Below are 21,782 nucleotides of genomic sequence, written 5' to 3' on the forward strand. Positions count from 1 at the left end.
TTCTGAAGCTAAGTAACAGAAAATATTTCCTATCTCCTAAAGAAGCATGTAGCCAATGCAATCATCAGGCCTCCAAGAAAAAATTGACAACTCATGAGTCCTATGATAGGTGATGTAGGCCTCAGAATGCCAAGAATATATAGAAAACCATGTGGGTGTTGACAGTTTTATGTTGGACACATTGTGTGCACTATGGAACAGTCCCATATACAACATGCACCTATGGTATCAGGAAAAGTCAGCAGTAGCAGAGCATGGCCTGGAAAACATACACTCAGTTACATTTCACAAAATATTTATTTTTAAACAGACAAATAGTTTCATAAAAGAATTGACTGAGATAAAATTTTCTGAAAAAACCCCAATTAAAGACAGCTGTCTGCAGTTAAGCCCAGCTTGGGGTCTGGCCTTCTGAATGTTGATGTGAACACACCACTCTTGCAACCAAAACATTAATTTATCTGGCACTGGACTCAGCACCAGCAAAGTCACAGCTGGTATCACAGCCACATGACAGTGGCCACTGGACAATGGCTGAGGAGTTCTCAGTCGAAATCTTGTGTACTTTAAACTGCTTGACATAGCTGGAAACCTTAGAGAATTTTTTCAGTATATATCACCACCAAACCATACATACCTACTGAAATTATTCTAGGATTTTTTCCATAAATACATTCATTAAACACTGATGGTGCCATGAAAACAAGTCCCATATGAGCATGAGATGACCTGTTCTTTGAGACAGCATACTTTTGTGGACTGGAATCTATAAATCAGTTTTTCAACCAAGGCTGAGATTATTACCATACTGGAGCTTATCTTTGCATTATCTCTCATACATTTTGTGCAAATCTCTCACAAACCAGACACTAGTTTGGTGAGTTCCACTTCAACATGCACACTCCAAAACAATCCTAGCTGCTACAGATAGTGGACAGGTGAACATGAGGTATGCTTGCTTGTGTGAATGAATGTGTGTGTGTTTCCTTTTGTGAAGAGGGCTTTGAGCGAAAGCTAAATGTGTAGCAATCGTTTTTGTTGTGCCTGTCTGCAGCTCAATGTGTATTCTTTTTCGGTGAGTAGCAGTCTATCCTTTCCTTTATATTGTTGATATTCCAACCTGGAATTTTCTTGTTGTGCTGACTTGAATATTAGGATTAGAGTAATGGTTTATTTTTCTTATGTTTACTCTATGTTGTCTTATCATACAATCTTTTGGGGGAATACAGCCAAAGTAATAAGCATATTTTTTACCAGATGTCAGATTACAAATACTAATTTAACCATGAAGATTTTCATGATGGATTTAAAACAATATGGAAAGGAGAGATTTGTACTAACCACATAGAGGAGTTGTTGAGTTGCTGACAGACATAATGAGAAAGAATGCTAGAGTATTTCAGCTTTTGGAAAAAAAAATTCTGCTTCAGAGTTAGAACATTCACAGATTCACAGAAACACAACTGACACACACACACACACACACACACACACACACATTTTTTCAACCAAGGCTATGATTGTAACCATACAGGAGCTTTATTATCTCCCATATTTTTTCTGCCAATCTCTCACAAACCAAAAACTCGTTTACACATCAGGTCTGTCTCTCAGTGAGTAACAGGTTTGCTGGGGTGGGTAGTGGGAGTATGGAAGAGGCACAGGGCTGTGACAGGTAGTGATAGATTGTAGAGACAAGAAAGAGCTGCTACATGCAGTATTGGAAGGCTGTGCTGCAGTGGGGGAAGTGTGGAGGGGGAGGTGAAAAGGAGAGGAGAGAAGAGAAGAGAAAATTAGGGAAGGGGAAACAACTTTGTAGGTGTATTGGCAGGATATGAGGCATGTGTAGTACTGGAGTGTGAGCAGTGAAGGATATAGGCAGGGACTAGTGAAGGTTAAGGTCAAGGGTACTGGAATAAAGGATATGTTGGAAGGTAAGTTCCCACTTGCACAGTTCAGAAAAGCTGTTGTTAGTAAGAGGAATACAGATGGCACAGGCTGTTAGGCAGACATTAGAAGGAAGCATATCATGTTGGGTGGCATATTCAGTAGCTGGGTGGTCTAGCCCCCACTTTTCCACAGTTTGGTGGTAGCCATTTATGCAGACCGGCATCTTGTTAGTTGTCATGCCCATATATAATGCAACACAATGGGTGTTGGTTCGTGTTGGTGGATCACATCAGTGATTTCAGAGGTGGTTCTGCCTTAAATGGGGTAAAATGACAGGGCTGGAGTAGCTGGTAGTGGGAGGATGTGTATGGTAGAGGTCTTGTGTATAGGTCTTTTGCAGGGATGAGGCAAGGAACTGAGGTCATAGGTGGAGTTGGGACAGGCAAGGTATTGTGTAGGTTTGGTGAGTGGTGGAATACCACCATGGGAGGGGTGGGGAGGATAGTGGTGAGGCCCCATGTAGATTGCTACTTATCTCAGACACAGTCGCAGTCCAGCCTCAGCACCCAGAGACAGTGGTCATGTGTGTGATTTGTGCTTGTGTGAATGTGTCAATGTTTTCTGCTTCTGAAGAAGGACTTTGTCCAACAGGTAAAATATTCTAGCAATCTTTTTCATTGAACCTGTCTGTGACTCAGTCTCCTCTGTGTGGTGAGTAGCCATCTGTTATTTCCATATTGTTATTATTGCATCCTGGACTTTCCATTATTTCATGATAGATATGTTACGTAAGATGTCAATGAACTTGCCACATTAAATCTGTTTAGAATTCTAAGGTTTTGACAGTACCTGTCACTGTCTTTATAAGGAAAGAAACTAATTAATTTGAAATAGGACTGCTGGTGAGTACTTACCTTCAAGAGGCAAAAGCTATAGAACTGCAGATAGACACATGTAAAGGTGATGCAGTACTTAGCTTTTTGAACTAATAGACCCTTCCTTGGGGAATAGAGAGGGAGAGATTTCGGAAGGTAAAAAGCAAGAGGAGGTCACTCAGACCCCAGAATCAGAGGGATCCAAAATTTTGAGAGATAGCACAGATAATGTCCACATAAAATAATTCTATTTATCTTTTGTAAGACAGTCTGTTCCTCCAGTTGCCTCACCCACTGTGCTGATCTGCTTATTAGTGGGCTTCTTATTTGTTACAACACTCATAACTGAAAGCATGTGACTATGAAATTTTCCTTTGATCTATTAATTCCGTGAACTGTAATTTTTTCAACCTCCTACAGTAACCCAGTACTTAGTAATTCTTATTTGAAGCAATTTAACTATGCTGTTGGTCAGTATTCTGTTACTTCCCTGCAATTGTATTTTAGTTTCAACAGAGGGTATTCTGCCCGTATGTTTATTAGTTCTAACATGAGAGCATGACTGTTTTATAGTATTTTTTACATTGCAGTGAAAGAAGCTTTTCAACTAATTCAAAATGTGATGGAATACAAGTCTCATTGATAGTGCTATATATTGTACAAAAAAGTAATTTAGATAAGGCTGAGAAAAAATTTTTGCTTGCATATTCATAATTAATTCCTTTGCAGTTCCACCTACTATAGATGGCCCATCTGAAGAAGATCTGGGACCCGTAAAAGGAGATATTGTGCTACTGCAGTGCCCAGCATCAGGAGATCCTGAACCAGATATTCGTTGGTCAAAAGATGGTGACAGAACTCTCTTCATGTAAGTAACATGTGCACACTGGTTTAAAACTTGTAATGTCAACTTAAAAAACTATTTGCTACCTCTCAAGAAAACCTTATGAATACCTGTAAATTTGCACTGCCTAAATGTGTGTAGTTGTTACATCAGTGTGGTCTCAGTTGCTGTAGATTTTAAATGAGCACTCAAAATGTAGTTTCATAAAAGCTGTAATGTAATGCATATTCATTCATTAGTTCTGCCATTGCCTAAATAGAAAGGGGCAGTTTCTTGAAGAAAGAAAGCACTTCAAATCTGGTGAAGTAGTATACTCCCAGTCAAATTTACATACAACAATGCACAGTGTTTCTCAGGGACCAGTCCTTGGTCCAGTTCTGTTCCTGACTGTTTGCATAATGCCAGTTCCTTTTTGTGTGTTGACAATGTGAACATATTTGTTGAAACTTCCTGGCAGATTAAAACTGTGTGCCTGACCGAGACTTGAACTCGGGACCTTTGCCTTTCGCGGGCAAGTGCTCTACCATCTGAGCTACCGAAGCACAACTCACGCCTGGTACTCACAGCTTTACTTCTGCCAGCATCTTGTCTCCTACCTTTCATGGTTCCCAGGAGAGCTTCTGTAAAGTTTGGAAGGTAGGAGACGAGATACTGTCAGAAGTAAAGCTGTGAGTACTGGGCATGAGTCGTGCTTCGGTAGCTCAGATGGTAGAGCACATACTCGCGAAAGGCAAAGGTCCCGAGTTCGAGTCTCGGTCAGGCACACAGTTTTAATCTGGCAGGAAGTTTCATATCAGCACACACTCCGCTGCAGAGTGAAAATCTCATTCTGGAAACATATTTGCTACTTCTAGCAATAATACTGTACAAGCAGCAATAACTGAACTTACTTACCATCTGTACTATTGGCTGAAACAAACAGATTACATACCAATTTTGAAAAATGTAATACTAGACAAAATGTCAGTGCAGAAAATTTTTCTGTAACCTGCAGTGCTACAGTGTCACTGTAGCTGAAGAAATAAAATTTGTATGGTTATATATCACTGACACACCTAGCTGACAATTAAAATCAGATGGCAGTTACTGTGTGTCAGCATAGATTTACTTTGCCTGTGAAAATAGTTGGAAAATTGTGTCACCTATTTTCTGCAATTGTATTCCTTATCATTCCATAAATCACCCACTAACACTTCATAACATTGATATATTCTATATCATGATCTTATGGACAAATAAAACTGAATTGAATTGAACTGATACAGTATTCTTAGGTCTCATTCTTATAAGTCACTATTAGGCATATTGACCTGGTCAAGATGTACATTACCTCATAGATGCATTTGCCTGCATATTTTAATGTGTTTCTTAGACTAAATGCTGTTGTTAATGATAGGTGGTTTGTATTATATTACTGATACATACAGGGAATTACTGATACTTTCATGAACTAGAAGTTAGCATCTTCCGCACTTGGTAGAAATTTTTAACCCTGAAGAAGTATGCTTCTTTTCAGTTATGCTCTTAAGCTGTTCTTCATATCTCGATGTAAAGGTGAACAGCAGCTAGTATGGGCCACTTAACCCAAAACTGGATGAAATTTTTGCTGTTGTTTTATAATAAGATACAACTACATAAAACATTACTTGAACATTTGCTCTGATGTAAATGATGAAAAAAATTCTAACCAAATTGACACACAGTAAGAAAAGATTTTCTTAGACTTTCAATTTGGAAAGATAAGAAAAGACACATTACATCTATTCACAGTTGCCGAGACGAATAACCATCAGCTGTAGAATGGAATGACAAAAATGACAATTTGTGCCAGACTGAGACTTGAACCTGGATTTCCTGCTTGTTGTCAAGCACTTGGCTTGTTGTTTCGCTATACATACACATCTCATGGCCTAACCCAAACTTCCATATTTTGTCAACCGTGCATGGATTACATCATAATTCAGAATAACACAGGCACTGCAACATTGTGCTTATGGAAAGAGTCATATAGTATGGGCCATGCAACAAAATATAGGTTTCTGAATGAAAAAGCTGTGTTTGTGGTTCACAAATAAATCAATCTGTTTGTATATCAAAAGTACAAGAAAAGAAGAAAACAGTTGGTTAAATTGCCTTTCAACTTGTAGTACATTGAACCTGACACAACACAGTCCATTTGTAGACTGAGTTTCTCTAGAAGACAGTTCTGGGTGCTTCGTCATAAGGTTTTGCTCAAAATCTCTACCTGCCAGTTTCTTATATCTGTCAAATCGGTGAGGCACTTTTAAATTTTCTCCCAAACTGCAAAACCGCTTTTGAAAACAAACATTAACTAATAACAACCTGGAACCTAAATCTCACACTTCTTAATAATTTTCTTCAAACGTTCATTTGAAAAATCTCTTCATCCCGTTAAAAAAAAAAAAAAAAAAAAAAGAGGCAGTAACTGGCTTCAGTGAGTGGAATTTCATTCATATAGACTACTTGTATTCTAATACTAGTGTGACAGTATCCCTTGTTACCTTTAACATTAGAAATCAATGCAGAAAATTAGAACATTCACCAACTTCGACACATAAAAACAAATCAAATTTAGTTGTGACACAAATTTGACATCTAAATCAACTAAGTTCTAGAAATTGGTGATCTGATGCCTTTACCTTATTCTGAGTACTATATGTAACTGCTGTTTCATGGCAAACTCAAGAAACAACAGGTGGTCCATTCTACCTGGCAGTTGATACAAACCAACACTCCCTACCTTAACAGATATATAAATGATTGATTGCTGTTGAATTTGAGAGTTTTCATGTAGTGTGAATTGTGACAAACAGACAATGAAACTTCTTTCCAAAAGTGCTAATGGGGATATGCAGAAAATGTCCAGATGGTAACCATAGCACAAAGTGAGATTTCTATGGTTACCGGAGTGAGAGGGGTCTTTTTTAGATTAGAATTAAGATTCAGGCAACCTGTTATGAACAACTGAAGAAATTTTCCAAACAGATAGGAAACTCTTTAATGTCCTCCTGATCCTCTAATGTTCCAATGAAAGAGGCTAACCTTACTTTTGTTGGCCTTCTTAAGCATTTTGTGCGGTTCTTCTGTTATTCATAACACACTTCATACTATATGAAAACTCTCAAATTCACCAGCAATCACTCATTTATGTATCTTTTAAGGTAGGGAATGTTGGTTAGTATCAGCTGGCCAGTAGCATGGGTCACATGGTGTTTCTTGGGTTGGCCATAAAACAGCAGACGCATACAGTGCTCAGTGCAAGGGACTATTGAATTAAGTCACCAATCATCATCAGAATGGGAAGAAATTACATGTGTTGTCCCACAAGGATCCATCTTAGGGCCACTGGTTTTTATTGTGTACATTAATGATCTCTCATTAGTTACACTGCCAGAAGCAGAGTTCTTTTTGTTTGCAGTTGGCACAAGTATTACTATAAATAGTATGTCGAGTGTAGTTCTGGAAAGATCTGCTAGTTCCATGGATATTAATAAGTGGTTTAAAGCCAACTCACTGACATTAAACTTCGAAAACACTCACTACATACAATTCAGAACCTGTTAGAGGTTTCCACCCAGCATATGCATAAAGTATGAAGAAGAGTAGATAGAATATGTTGACAGTCTGAAATTCATGGAATTACAACTTGATAATAAATTCAGTTGGGAGGAGCACACCACAGAACTGCAGAAATGCCTTAACAAATCTGTATTTGCAATTCAAGTGTTAGCTGATACAGGCGACATAAAAATGAAAAAGCTTGCATACTTCACCTACTTTCATTCCATAATGTCATATGGTATAATATTTTGGGGAAACTCTTGAAGTCAAACAAAAGTTTTCAGAGTCCAGAAGCGTGTAATACATGTTATTTTGTAGAGTGAATTCATGGACGTCCTGTAGAAGACTCTTCAAAGAACTGGGTATATTAACTACTGCCTCTCAGTATATTTACTCCTTAATGAAATTTGTCCTAAATATTATATCTCTTTTTCCAACAAACAGCTCAGTTCATATATACAATACCAGGAACAAAAATGATCTGCACAAAGACTTAAAAGCACTTACTTTAGTTCAAAAAAGGTTCCACTACTGAGGAACACTGATCTTCAATAATTTGCCAGCAAACATAAAAAATTTAGTTACAAATAAAGATCAGTTTAAAAGGAGCCTGAAATACTTACTAGTGGCCAACTCCTTCTACTCCATTGATGAATTTTTTAATAGAAACAAATTATGTATTGTTTATATTCATACTATTAGTATTGTTATTTCAGCTTAAAAAAAATGACATGTTCCACATCCACGAGGATCTCATCAGCACGGATCTATGGAATGAAAAACTAATCTAATTTAATAAGGTACAGACATCAGTCCACCAATTCCTAGAATTCAGATGTTGATGATTAGTGTCACAACTAAATTTGATTTGTTTTTATGTGTCAAAGTTGGTGAATGGTGTAATTTTTAGCATTGGTTTCTAATGTTAAAGGTAACAATTAATATTATCACACTAGAATTAATATACAAATAGTCTAATGTACATTTCATCATATGAATGAAATTCCACTCGTCAAAACCAGTTCCTGCATTTTTTTAAGGCAATGATACCGTGGTTGAAGAAGGAGACTGTTTGTGGTGATCAAACTGAGCCGTCCAAATGGCTCTGAGCACTATGGGACTTAACATCTGCAGTCATCAGTCCCCTAGAACTTAGAACTACTTCAACCTAACTAACCTAAGGACATCACACACATCCATGCCCGAGGCAGGATTCGAACCTCGACCGTAGCGGTGGTTTGAAGCGTTTTGGATAGTGAAATGACCAAAAGGCCTGCTGCTGATTGTTTCTGCATTTCTAGAACTATGCTGGTGGAAATGGGTCTGTGAGCATGTCATGAGTCATGCTTGGGTAGCTCAGTTGGTACCGCACTTGCCCATGGAAAGCAAAGGTCCTGACTTCAAGTCTCAGTCTGGCACCCAGTTCCATACTGACAGAAAGTTTCATCCTTTGCCTGTCTGAACACCACATAAATGCAGGGTTAGAGAAGTTGAATATGAAAGATTACACTTTAGTGTCTTACCAATGTAGGAATAATAAGGGAAAAGGAAGAGTTGTTGCATATATTAAGACAGGGCACTGGTTCAAAACCACTGAAACAAGTAAATGTTGAAAAGATCTGCACACTAAAGTGTGTAGTTGTGGATTACTACTGAAAATAGTTTTCTTTTAATTCACTAAGAAATTCTGAACTGTTTATGAATTATATGGATTTCTTGCTAAGCTATCTCTCAATAATAAGCAATTAATAGTCTGTGGTGATTTCAAAGCAGATTTTTTCTAAGGATTCTGATAGGAAAAATCATCTGAAATCCTCGCTTGGATCCTAAAGATTGGTCTTAGTAATTAACTTTGAAACATAGGTGGGTAAAGACAGTAGTAGTCCCATTGGCAATGTTTTCTTTGATGAAGCCGAAAGCAACAATATAACTGTGTATCCTGTATAAAGCGCTCTGCCTTTTCTAACTTCATGGATGCATCTGACTGCCTTCTGTTGCCAAATGAAAACTTGTTTTGCTCTGGGTGAGTTTCCCCACAACAAAGTGGCATATGTTAAAGGGGTGTGGAAAAAGGCATAGTATGCATGGAGTAATCACTTATCACTAACACATGACCTTAGTTTACCTAACAAATATGTCAAACGGGCTAACTTAGTGCAAATATAACCGGTATGACTCTTCCACATTAATTTTGAGTCAAGATTGATCCCAAGTAGTTTAGCTGACACACAATCAATCTTATCACTCTTAACACACAAGCTAAAGAGAATATTTACAGTTTTATCATGATTTATATGCAAGTCATTGAGTTGGAACCACTTGATGGCTGCTCTGAGATGAGCCTCACTTTTCTCATTTGATTTTCCTAAATCTTCCCCTGCAGCAACAAAAGTTGTATCATCTGCATAGAGTGTGGATTTACATAACATGGTGCTGGGCAAGTCATTTACATACACACTCCTGGAAATGGAAAAAAGAACACATTGACACCGGTGTGTCAGACCCACCATACTTGCTCCGGACACTGCGAGAGGGCTGTACAAGCAATGATCACACGCACGGCACAGCGGACACACAAGGAACCGTGGTGTTGGCCGTCGAATGGAGCTAGCTGCGCAGCATTTGTGCACCGCCTCCGTCAGTGTCAGCCAGTTTGCCATGGCATACGGAGCTCCATCGCAGTCTTTAACACTGGTAGCATGCCGCGACAGCGTGGACGTGAACCGTATGTGCAATTGACGGACTTTGAGCGAGGGCGTATAGTGGGCATACGGGAGGCCGGGTGGACGTACCGCCGAATTGCTCACCACGAGGGGCGTGAGGTCTCCACAGTACATCGATGTTGTCGCCAGTGGTCAGCGGAAGGTGCACGTGCCCATCGACCTGGGACCGGACCGCAGCGACGCACGGATGCACGCCAAGATCGTAGGATCGTACGCAGTGCCGTAGAGGACCGCACCACCACTTCCCAGCAAATTAGGGATACTGTTGCTCCTGGGGTATCGGCGAGGACCATTCGCAACCGTCTCCATGAAGCTGGGCTATGGTCCCGCACACCGTTAGGCCGTCTTCCGCTCACGCCCCTACATCGTGCAGCCCGCCTCCAGTGGTGTCGCGACAGGCGTGAATGGAGGGACGAATGGAGACGTGTCGTCTTCAGCGATGAGAGTCGCTTCTGCCTTGGTGCCAATGATGGTCGTATGCGTGTTTGGCGCCGTGCAGGTGAGCGCCACAATCAGAATTGCATACGACCAAGGCACACAGGGCCAACACCCGGCATCATGGTGTGGGGAGCGATCTCCTACACTGGCCATACACCTCTGGTGATCGTCGAGGGGACACTGAATAGTGCACGGTACATCCAAACCGTCATCGAACCCATCGTTCTACCATTCCTAGACCGGCAAGGGAACTTGCTGTTCCAACAGGACAATGCACGTCCGCATGTATCCCGTGCCACCCAACGTGCTCTAGAAGGTGTAAGTCAACTACCCTGGCCAGCATGATCTCCAGATCTTTGCCCCACTGAGCATGTTTGGGACTGGATGAAGCGTCGTCTCACGCGCTCTGCACATCCAACTCGAACGCTGGTCCAACTGAGGCGCCAGGTGGAAATGGCATGGCAAGCCGTTCCACAGGACTACACCCAGCATCTCTACGATCGTCTCCATGGGAGAATAGCAGCCTGCATTGCTGCGAAAGGTGGATATACACTGTACTAGTGCCGACATTGTGCATGCTCTGTTGCCTGTGTCTATGTGCCTGTGGTTCTGTCAGTGTGATCATGTGATGTATCTGACTCCAGGAATGTGTCAATAAAGTTTCCCCTTCCTGGGACAATGAATTCACGGTGTTCTTATTTCAATTTCCAGGAGTGTATTATAAAAAGTAAAGGTCCAAACACGGAGCCTTGTGGTACACCCTGCATGATATTCAAGACATTTGACCTCATATTGTTAAAATGCACAATTTGTTTTCCGTCGCTCAGATAGGATCTGATCAGAGATAGTTCTGAAACTATACTACCATAGCAGTGCAGTTTTTCTAGTAGTATTCTGTGACTGACCGAGTCAAATACGTTGCTGAGGTCCACAAGAGTGGCATTAACTGACAATCCTGATTCGACTGATAAGCTCCCAAATGGAGGGTGTATTTATTGTGTCGATGCAAGTATAAAATGCATATTTTTCCTTCATCAGTGGTCTGTAATTAAGTTATTAACATTTTTATTTGCTTTTAGATTGTTCAATAAGAATAAGTTGATTTCCACTTACGGTGATTTTCAGTTGATTTCTTGCTTGTATCAGGAGATGCCACCTGCTAGCACATCGTTGTGTTTCTGCATTAGACACTGATAATTTTGGTCTAGTTTTTAGTTTTTCTGCAGCATTATGCAGTAATTAAAAACACAGCAACACAAAGAAATGCATAGTGCTGCAGAAAAACTTACCTAACTCTTTCCTCATTCTGCTCCCGCATTGGGCTCATTCCTCATATTATGTTTAATGGTGGTGTTTTCAAATCTGCTTGTGACTGTTCCACTTAAATGCATTATCATTATTACTGTAACAGTTCTTCTTGTTGTACTTCTTACTTACTGAATTATTTACTTACACTGAACATACTGTTGTTTTAAACGTAAATGAGTCTGTATAATTTTGAGAACAAGTTACTGCATATATGCTCATATACAGTTTTCTTGCCAAGAAATCTCCCTGTATACCCAACTTCAGGTTACCAGTCAGTTTCCATTTTCACTTCTGTTTAGTGAGCACTAATATTCAGCAGTGATTAAAAGATAACAACTTATTGTTTAAATACTTCTCCATTTTTGTAATGGGATGCTTTTAAATTACAATTTATCAGCTGTCATTTTCCTGTTACAGTCAAAAAGACAATGTAATTTTGTCACCTGACTTTAAGATTCTGGAAATCTCAAATGTACAGTCAGAGGATGGAGGACATTATATTTGTGAAGTCATTAATGATGCCGGTTCCACAAAAAAACATTTCAATGTGACAATTATAGGTAAGATAATATTCATATTGCTTTTGATATAAATTTTTGTAACAAAACTAAAATGAAAGCACCAATACAAAAATGAACTTCAGCATACATTAGGATCTTTAAGCAAAAGGTGATTTGTTGCCCATGAAACAAGATTCAATTTAAGAAAATAATTTGAGAAATGACATTGCACACTCATCCTGGTGGAAACAATGACATTATTCAAATTTACTGAGGCTGTGATGCCTACCCAAAAGCACTTAACAGAACATTGTTGTTAAGTGGCTCATAGATGTGCTACTGACAATGTCTCCTATTGCTAGTGGGATACCTTGATTAACAAACAAGAATTCAAAGAAATATAGTTTTCTGTTGCTGAATTTTGAATATTGCCATATTTTTGCAAAATAGAGAAGAAGAAAGGAGAAGACAAAGATTTAATGTCCTGTCAGTGATGAGCTAGTTAGAGATGGGCTACAAGCTCATTTATTCAGCAAAAATCTGGACTGGTTCCCTATCTTTGGTTAAAAACACCAAATCAAATTATTTAAATACTTTCATGTATGGCAAAATTTTATATAATTCATGATTCCATGGCTTATACGACATTATTTCATTCAACTGAGGGCAACACTGTGATGTCCGGGAGGCCATCTGGCTTTGTAAAGTGCATGCCAGAGCCATAAGTACTGAAATAGCATTTTACATATACCATATATTGAAAATGGGATACGCCTAGAAGGAGAAATAAATGTGTCAGAGATTTTACTTTACTCCTTTAGTGCCCCCTTAGAGTTGAGGGACACTAAAAAGGAAGACTCAGTCATAGCTCCAATACTGTCACTGTACCTGATCATGGTGTAAACCAAAATTCATCAAGAGTCAATAAAAATTGTAATCTCAACTGTTTAATATTATCGGTTGATGCTGCTCACTTGGACACCAAGCCACTCTACACAATTCTTAAATATTTCAACAGTCATTCAGCATATGGGATCATTGTACGATATCAGTTGTGTAAAACTGGATGTTTCATTTAAAATCATACAGGCAACCTTTCAATTGTATTTTAGAAGAAAGAGAAAAACAACAGAAATTATACAAAATATGTTGCATAATATTTTGGATCAAAATTTTTACCTATATGTGAGCAACATTTAGGTGTTAATAATTTTATCGATATTAGTGAATCATTAACTCTCCGATAATTTGGAATGTGTGCCTACACATTCCGAAATACTGCATTACCTATATTTGAGAATAATATTAAGAGAATTTTGTGTGATAAGTTGTTTTAATGTTTTGCATTTCCTTAAACATTTGTGTACAAGATGAATTATCATTTAATTTGTTATATTTAGTACATACATGTTGTTTATCTTTGTTTTTGCTGTATTCAATGGAACTTGAAAAGCTGTCTGGCTAAATATTATTCACTGTTAGTGACATTATCCAACTGTAAACCTAAGAAGAAAATGAAAATATCTGAAGAGAACTTATCTCACGTTTGCTTTAAAATGAACATAAACAGATATACATTTTGGACTAATATGTTTTGGGTTTTTCAAAGATTCCAATCTGTAAGAAGCTATAATCCAACAATAATGTGCATAATCTCATTTTTTATAATCTACATCCATACTCTGCAAGCCACCTGACAGTGTGTGGCAAAGAACTCCTGGAAATTGAAATAAGAACACCGTGAATTCATTGTCCCAAGAAGGGGAAACTTTATTGACACATTCCTGGGGTCAGATACATCACATGATCACACTGACAGAACCACAGGCACACAGACACAGGCAACAGAGCATGCACAATGTCGGCACTAGTAGAGATGCTGGATGTAGTCCTGTGGAACAGCTTGCCATGCCATTTCCACCTGGCGCCTCAGTTGGACCAGCGTTCGTGTTGGACGTGCAGACCACGTGAGACGACGCTTCATCCAGTCCCAAACATGCTCAATGGGGGACAGATCCGGAGATCATGCTGGCCAGGGTAGTTGACTTACACCTTCTAGAGCACGTTGGGTGGCACGGGATACATGCGGACGTGCATGGTCCTGTTGGAACAGCAAGTTCCCTTTGCCGGTCTAGGAATGTTAGAACGATGGGTTCGATGACGGTTTGGATGTACCGTGCACTATTCAGTGTCCCCTCGACGATCACCAGAGGTGTACGGCCAGTGTAGGAGATCGCTCCCCACACCATGATGCTGGGTGTTGGCCCTGTGTGCCTTGGTCGTATGCAGTCCTGATTGTGGCGCTCACCTGCACGGCGCCAAACACGCATACAACCATCATTGGCACCAAGGCAGAAGCGACTCTCATCGCTGAAGACGACATGTCTCCATTCGTCCCTCCATTCACGCCTGTCGCGACACCACTGGAGGCGGGTTGCACGATGTTGGGGCGTGAGCGGAAGACGGCCTAACGGTGTGCGGGACCATAGCCCAGCTTCAGGGAGACGGTTGCGAATGGTCCTCGCCGATACCCCAGGAGCAAAAGTGTCCCTAATTTGCTGGGAAGTGGTGGTGCGGTCCCCTACGGCACTGCGTTGGATCCTACGGTCTTGGCGTGCACCCGTGCGTCGCTGTGGTCCGGTCCCAAGTCGACGGGCACATGCACCTTCCGCCGACCACTGGCAACAACATCGATGTACTGTGGAGACCGCACGCCCCTCGTGTTGAGCAATTCGGCGGTATGTCCACGCGGCCTCCCGCATGCCCACTATATGCCCTCGCTCAAAGTCCGTCAACTGCACATACGGTTCACGTCCACGCTGTCGCGGCATGCTACCAGTGTTAAAGACTGCGATGGAGCTCTGTATGCCACGGCAAACTGGCTGACACTGACAGCGGCGGTGCACAAATTCTGCGCAGCTAGCGCCATTCGACGGCCAACACCGCGGTTCATGGTGTGTCCGCTGGGCCGTGTGTGTGATCATTGCTTGTACAGCCCTCTCGCAGTGTCCAGAGCAAGTATGGTGGGTCTGACACACCGGTGTCAATGTGTTCTTTTTTCCATTTCCAGGAGTGTATATATTGTGTGCAATGTGGTTACATAAGAGCACTAGGCACACAGAGGGAATTCAAAGAAGTGTAATTTTGACTCATTTACTTGTCAAGGCACTAGTCCACATACTTCAAATCTAACACAAAATAGCTGCACAGGTGTGTGTGTGTGTGTGTGTGTGTGTGTGTGTGTGTGTGTGTGTGTGTGTGTGTGGTTTTGTTGATGTTGTGACTCAATAAAGGAATTTTATGAGAGCTGGTAAGTTTTCATTCTGTTCTGTGTGCCTGTCCACCACTCGATGATGCTACTATTCAGTGAGCAGTAATGCTGCTACTATTTGCTGAGCTGTCTCCCTTACTCCTAAATTATAAAGTTGAAACTGTGCTATTTTTAGGTCTGTTTACTACATCTTTGTACAACTGTAAGCTCCACAAGGATTACCATGAAGATGAAATACTGGTACAAGAATTAATGATAATCCAACTTTATGTCTGAAACCAAGTAAAATGTTCAGTCAGCCATGTTAATTTCTAGAACTATATTATCATTTAACTGAAAGTGCAGCTCCACTCTATAATTACTAGCAAATTGGTGAAGCGAAAAAATAACTTTAAGTTGTCACATGCTTATGAGCTTACAGGTAATCTTTTTTCAATTAGATTATTGTACATCACTGTTAAAAAATTAATAAATAAACAAAAAACTGCACTAAATTAAGAAAATTTTCCAAATGATGCTAAACTGACATGATAGCATATGATGAGTAATTAATATGAATCACAGAGTAATGACATGTGCTTCACTGCATTGTGAAATCACTGTCCTAACATAGTACAGTTCTGTGTGATTCATGCATGTGTGGATGATGAGGCCTGAGGAGGAGAAACCAACTAGTAGACTTTGATATGTGAATTCATCACCCCACTGCACTAGTTGTGGTTGCACAGAGCATATACTCATATGTCAGCAGTGCTTTCAGATATTGTTCATATGTGTTATTATGTGTTCCTCTGCTTCTACACTGTTTTTGGCATTTTCCACCTTGTCAGTTGTCAAAGTTATACATGAAAGTGTCAAAGATATAAACAACAAACTTCTGCGGGTAATGCTGGAACAAGAAAATAATGAAATGAACTGGTTTTTAAATCTTGAGAATGGTACTTTCTAGAAAAGTTACACAATACATTATTGCCTCTCATACACATTTCACATTATGAGCACAGTGTGCAGCCTTATCCTTCAGTAATAATAATGATAATAATGTAGCTCCTGTAGCTGGAATGTTTTATGTTCCCTGCCTTCTGTATAATATTATCTGAGGTAATCTGACACCACAGTATATACACACAAATAAATCAGGAAACATGTTGATTCCCCACAACATAAAGTTAAATAATACAGAACCCTCAAAAGAGAACTAGATAAATAATAAGTACACAATGTATCAATATGAAAATGACAAATATTGAAAATTGTGGGGGCAGCCATCAGTACCAAGCACCAAATACATAATAGCACTCAGTTATGTAAAAGTGAATAACAAGAATTTCTGAATTACCAGAATTTGAATTACTTTGCCCAATTTAGTACACCTTCAAGTTATTTCCTATACACCTAGGTAGCTAGTTTCCCTGACAACATTTACTATCAGCATGTGAATGGATTTTATACCAGACTACAGATCTCAATACAGAATTCAAAAAGATATGTGAATATCATGTTAGTGACTTGGATTTTAGTAGTTTAATCCAGCTGTCCACAATTTATTATTTAATTTGCACTAGTAGCTGTGATGAACAAATGTAAGTGCAACATGGAGTTCGCTGACTGTGCAGTTAGTCATGAAAGCTGTGAGCTCATAGTTATGAAGTTGTAGGAAACATGAATTTAGTCCATTTGGTACACTGCTGTGGACAAAAGTAATTTGTATGTCCTACACTGATTTTTTACATAAATATATGTATCTTTCAAAATAACATTTCTTGCTTATGACTTTCTTGGATAGGGCGATGCTAGATATGTGAGACACACACATCAAAAGTAAGTAAATTCTTCTAAATAAAACATAGAAATATAAATGAACATGGGTGCATTTTGCTCCATTGATAAGCTTTTTGTATTATAGATGATAAAGATCTTTAAAAGGCCACCTGCATCTTGCATGGAAGCTTGGAGTCATTTCCTTGTTGATTCTCTCATACTTTTTACACATATCTTATTCCTAACAGATAGATAGGTCACACACCATCTTCTGGAAGACCTGCACAGCTACAAAAAGTAGCCATCAAACACAGCAAAAATCCACAATGATGCAGGAAGGTATTCCAATTGCAGATAAAAAAATTGTTATGCCAGGTTATTAATTTTGAACTTAATGACCTTGTATAAAATGTTTGTGTTTCATAACTTTAGTAAAGAAATTACCTGACAAAAAAAACCTGTAGCATCCAGAAGACACAGTCAGTTGTCAATGTAACTTAATACAAGTGTACATCATTGACCGTGTGTAAATGATTACAGTTGAAATTCTCTGTGACAGGTGGAACAGCCATCAGAGTGCATTAGTGTCGTTCAAGTTTAGTATTGTTATCACGCCTGGTAGCATATATAAGGGACATGAACAGTGTCAGACACTGAATGGTCATTGTGAAGAATGCAAGAGGTGCTGCATACTAATGTGAAACAATGTTATCAGCACCAGACAGACTTTGAAAGGAGCCTCATTGTGATTCTCCATTTGTACAGCTGGTTGAATTGTACAGTATACAGATTTGTGTATTTGGATGTGATAGTAGCCAAGTGTTGGACTGTGTGAGAATGTGAGGGCAGGCATACTAGTCAGTAAGGTTCCAGTTGACCATATCTTACCATTACAAGGGGAGATCACCATACTGTCTATAAAGCACATTGTATCTCCTTATGTCTATGCCTAACACCTGGGAAGAAGTAACGGATTCACTGCAACATTCTGTGTCAACCCTCACCACTGGTAGGAGACTAGCAGCAGCTGGACTGTGGAATTACGGTCTCACGTATATGCAGTTGTTAACATAAATGGTTGCATTTGTGGAGGTGCCATGACCAGGATGCAAGGACTACCAATGAATGGCATTGTACTGTATTCAGTAATGAATCACAGTTCTGCACTGCCCCGGATGACCAATGTCGGCAGCTATGGTGTTTTAGAGAGCTGCAGCTGTGTTAATCGTGGTGTCATAGTATGAGGGCCATAGAGTATGACCTCGTGTCACAACTAGTAATGATTCACTGAACTCTGATGGCACAATGGTATGTCACAGACATCCTGCAACCTCTTGTGTTATTTCTCATGTGACAGTATTGTGATGCCATTTTTAACAGGCCATTGGTCATCCTCAGATGTCACATGTCTCTATGAACTTATGTGCAATGCTGAGGCACTCCCACAGCCACCAACATCCCCATATCTGTCCTCAATAGAACATGTGTGCAACCAGCACAGATGTCAACTGTGTACTAGTGCCAGTAACAAGGAGATAAAGGAACATTTACAACAGTTGTGAGGTAGTTTTTGTCAGGAGAGGATACAAAGGCTTTATAGGACACTTCCCAACTGAACCAATGCATACATCAAGGCCAGAGGGGATGTGAATTCATGCCAATAAGTGAGCTTATACTGCCAACTTCTTTGTAAATTTGACTCGATTTTTCAGTCACTGCAATAACATGAAAACGTGAAGTTTCATTCCATTTCCTCCTCCCTTCCTAGGTACTTCACTTTCTTTCTTAGGCAGTGCATATAGATACTGAATGTATAACGGTCACACTTTTAAAACTCTTGTTGTCTACATAACTAAGATGCATGAAATGCAAACAGTAACTCAGCAACCAAGGAAACTGTGACTCTTCTTTATTGTTTGCTTTGTGTTTCCAATCTGCTGACAAAGTGTGATCCACATATTAAAAATTGAGGCCACACTTAGTACACACAATTTGATACATATTACTTGTGTGTGTGTGTGTGTGTGTGTGTGTGTGTGTAAGAGAATCTCAGCAATGTGGGACAAGCCAGTTTCCTTATGTGTGGTGGTTATCCTGTTATTACTGCTTTTTTTCCTTCTTCTTAGTTTCTGACTTGTAAACTTCTTAACAAAAATCCATCTCCATTAGTTTTACCTACAGTTGATCAGTTGACTAAAGATTGGAAACTGATATTCAAGTGTGAAAGACAGAGCTCCACAATTTCTGATATTAGGTAGCAATTTTTTTCATGTTGTACTAAGGAACTAAGTAAGCTGACATTTGCCAACACCTATACAGCTCTTCAGCACACCTTACGAATTATTCAGTATTCAGTGTTCAGTTTATTCACCATTGACCACTTGCAGCGGAATAGGTCTGAACATTAAATATATAATTAACAATAACTTTACAGTAAAGTTTTTTACAATTTAATTCCACTCCTTTAAGGAATATTCTTATATACTAATGTCAATGATTATTTCAAAATATTCTTTTATCTTATAAAATGGGTGTTTGAGTAACCAGTCATAAATCTTACATTTGAAAATATTACTGGTCAGTGACCAAGCAGATGCTGGAAGCTTATTGAAGAGTTTTAAACTCATTATTTTGTGTGAGTTTGCAGTCTTTGTGAGTCTGTGTCTTGGTATGTCGAAGTCCAGTTTGCCTCTGGTCTTGTTGGGACGTATGTTCTCTCTGGTCTTGAACTCATTTAAGTTGCATTTGACATAAAGCAGTGCTGTGTAGATGTATAGATTCAGTGTTCCTTGGGCGTAACTTTGCCCACTATTTTTATTACTTTTTTATTTTTTTTATTTTCAGTATTTCAGTGACAAAGCAAGAATGTCCCCATAACAATATGCTGTAGGAAATGTGTTATTGAAACAGGCCAAAATATCCCACCTTTAGATACTCATCAGTGACTACATCTGTCAGTCTCCAGATGAGATAACACACTCTTGCTATTCCTCCTAGTTAAATTTTTAATCAATGTGGAATCCTAAAAATTTTACTGATCCTTTCAACAGCTTTAGTTAAACCCAGAATTATTTCTTGTGTTTTATCAGGATTACATAGGAGTTCATTAGAAGAAAACCAATTCATTACTAGTTCTAGTTTTTCCTGTGTTGCCTGATGTAGTTCTGTTGTGTCATGGTGTGTATTGAGCAGTGTTGTGTCATTTCGATAACACACAGTTGAATTTGCTCCTACATGGTAAGGTAAGTCATTAATTGCAATGATGAACAGAAAAGGACCTAGGACTAAGCCCTGAGGCACTCCAGTCCAAACAGCCTTCAGGGAGGAGCATCTATTTTTAATTGATACAAACTGTCTCCTGTTACTTAAGTATGATTCAATTACGTCTAAAGATGGTTTGTGTATGCTATAAAATTCCAGGTTTGCAAGTAGGGTGTTAAATGGTATGCAGTTGAAGATTACAAAGCACAACCGATACTAGATCCTTATTTTCAAATGCAATTAACACCTGGTTAACAATTTCACATTAGAGAAAGTTGGGACAAAAGAAACTGGTTGATAGATTTGGTGTAGATGCTTATCTCCCTTTTTAAAGACTGGTATCACTTTAGCAGCTTTGAGTGCATCTGGGAAAACTCCAGATTCTAAACACATATTAAAAATGAAAGAAAGAGGTTGACAGATAAAGTGTATTATTTTTTTCATTACATTGTTAGAGAACCAATAACTTTTGGAATTGGTGAACCTTGCCGCAGCTTTTATAATATCTTCTGGGGTGACAACATTCCAGTGGAAAGTATACCTCCTATGGGGCACAGCACCAAGATGATCTAGTGCACAAGTGTCATGTTGCTTGATTTTGTTTTTCAGCTCACTCACTGAGGTTAGGAAGTAATCATTTACTTCTTCTGCATCTGGTGTGTGGGCTTGTGAATTATATTGGTTGATGATGTCCCATGCTGCTTTACATTTGTTGGGAGCACTTTCAATGTAATGTTCACATGCCTGTTTCTTGGCCAAGGACAGTTTGTCTTTGTTAATTTTTTTACATTTTATGTAAGCTCTATAAGAAGTATTATCTAGCTCAGGTCCTTGTTTACAAGAATTTTTATATATTCTGTACAGTCTGAGCATCTTCCCCCTAGTGAGAGCTAGCTCATCTGTATACCATTTTAGCTGTTTGTTTTTCTGTTTATGCTTAGGGCTACTTTTGATTAATGGTGAGCAGGAGTACCATAACTCTGTGAGTATTTCCAGGAAGTTGTTAAACACTATTTTACCAGCACCCTTCTCAGGTTGTGTGTTGTATACAAAGTCCGAGTTAACATCAGATAATCTGTCAATAAATAAATTAATATATTCATTTTTCTGCCCTCTTATCCATGCGGCATTAGACTTAGTTCTGACTGATTTGTCTGATTTAGGCAACTGATCACAGCAGAATGTTAAAATCAATGGTTCATGATCAGCTAGGGCTCCACTGGCAAATCTGACATCATAAATATCTCTAAAAAAAATTACTATAATATTATCTAAGCATGCATTATTCTGTGTTGGTGTGTAATTTTTACATTGTAAATTTAGTAATCT

The 21,782-nt window shown here is 39.1% G+C and overlaps 1 protein-coding gene across 1 annotated transcript in view; it reads left to right on the forward strand.

The window, feature by feature from the left end:
* The window catches only part of LOC126298209 (hemicentin-1-like), a 748,827-nt gene that overhangs the window by 468,032 nt on the left and 259,013 nt on the right, over positions 1–21,782 (forward strand). Inside the window, exons 33-34 of the mRNA XM_049989513.1 lie at positions 3,495–3,633; positions 12,078–12,220. Coding sequence (XP_049845470.1) covers positions 3,495–3,633; positions 12,078–12,220 — 282 coding nt within the window. The remainder of the gene's footprint in view (positions 1–3,494; positions 3,634–12,077; positions 12,221–21,782) is intronic.

Source organism: Schistocerca gregaria, chromosome X (genome assembly GCF_023897955.1).
Source record: "Schistocerca gregaria isolate iqSchGreg1 chromosome X, iqSchGreg1.2, whole genome shotgun sequence".
NCBI lineage: Eukaryota > Metazoa > Arthropoda > Insecta > Orthoptera > Acrididae > Schistocerca > Schistocerca gregaria.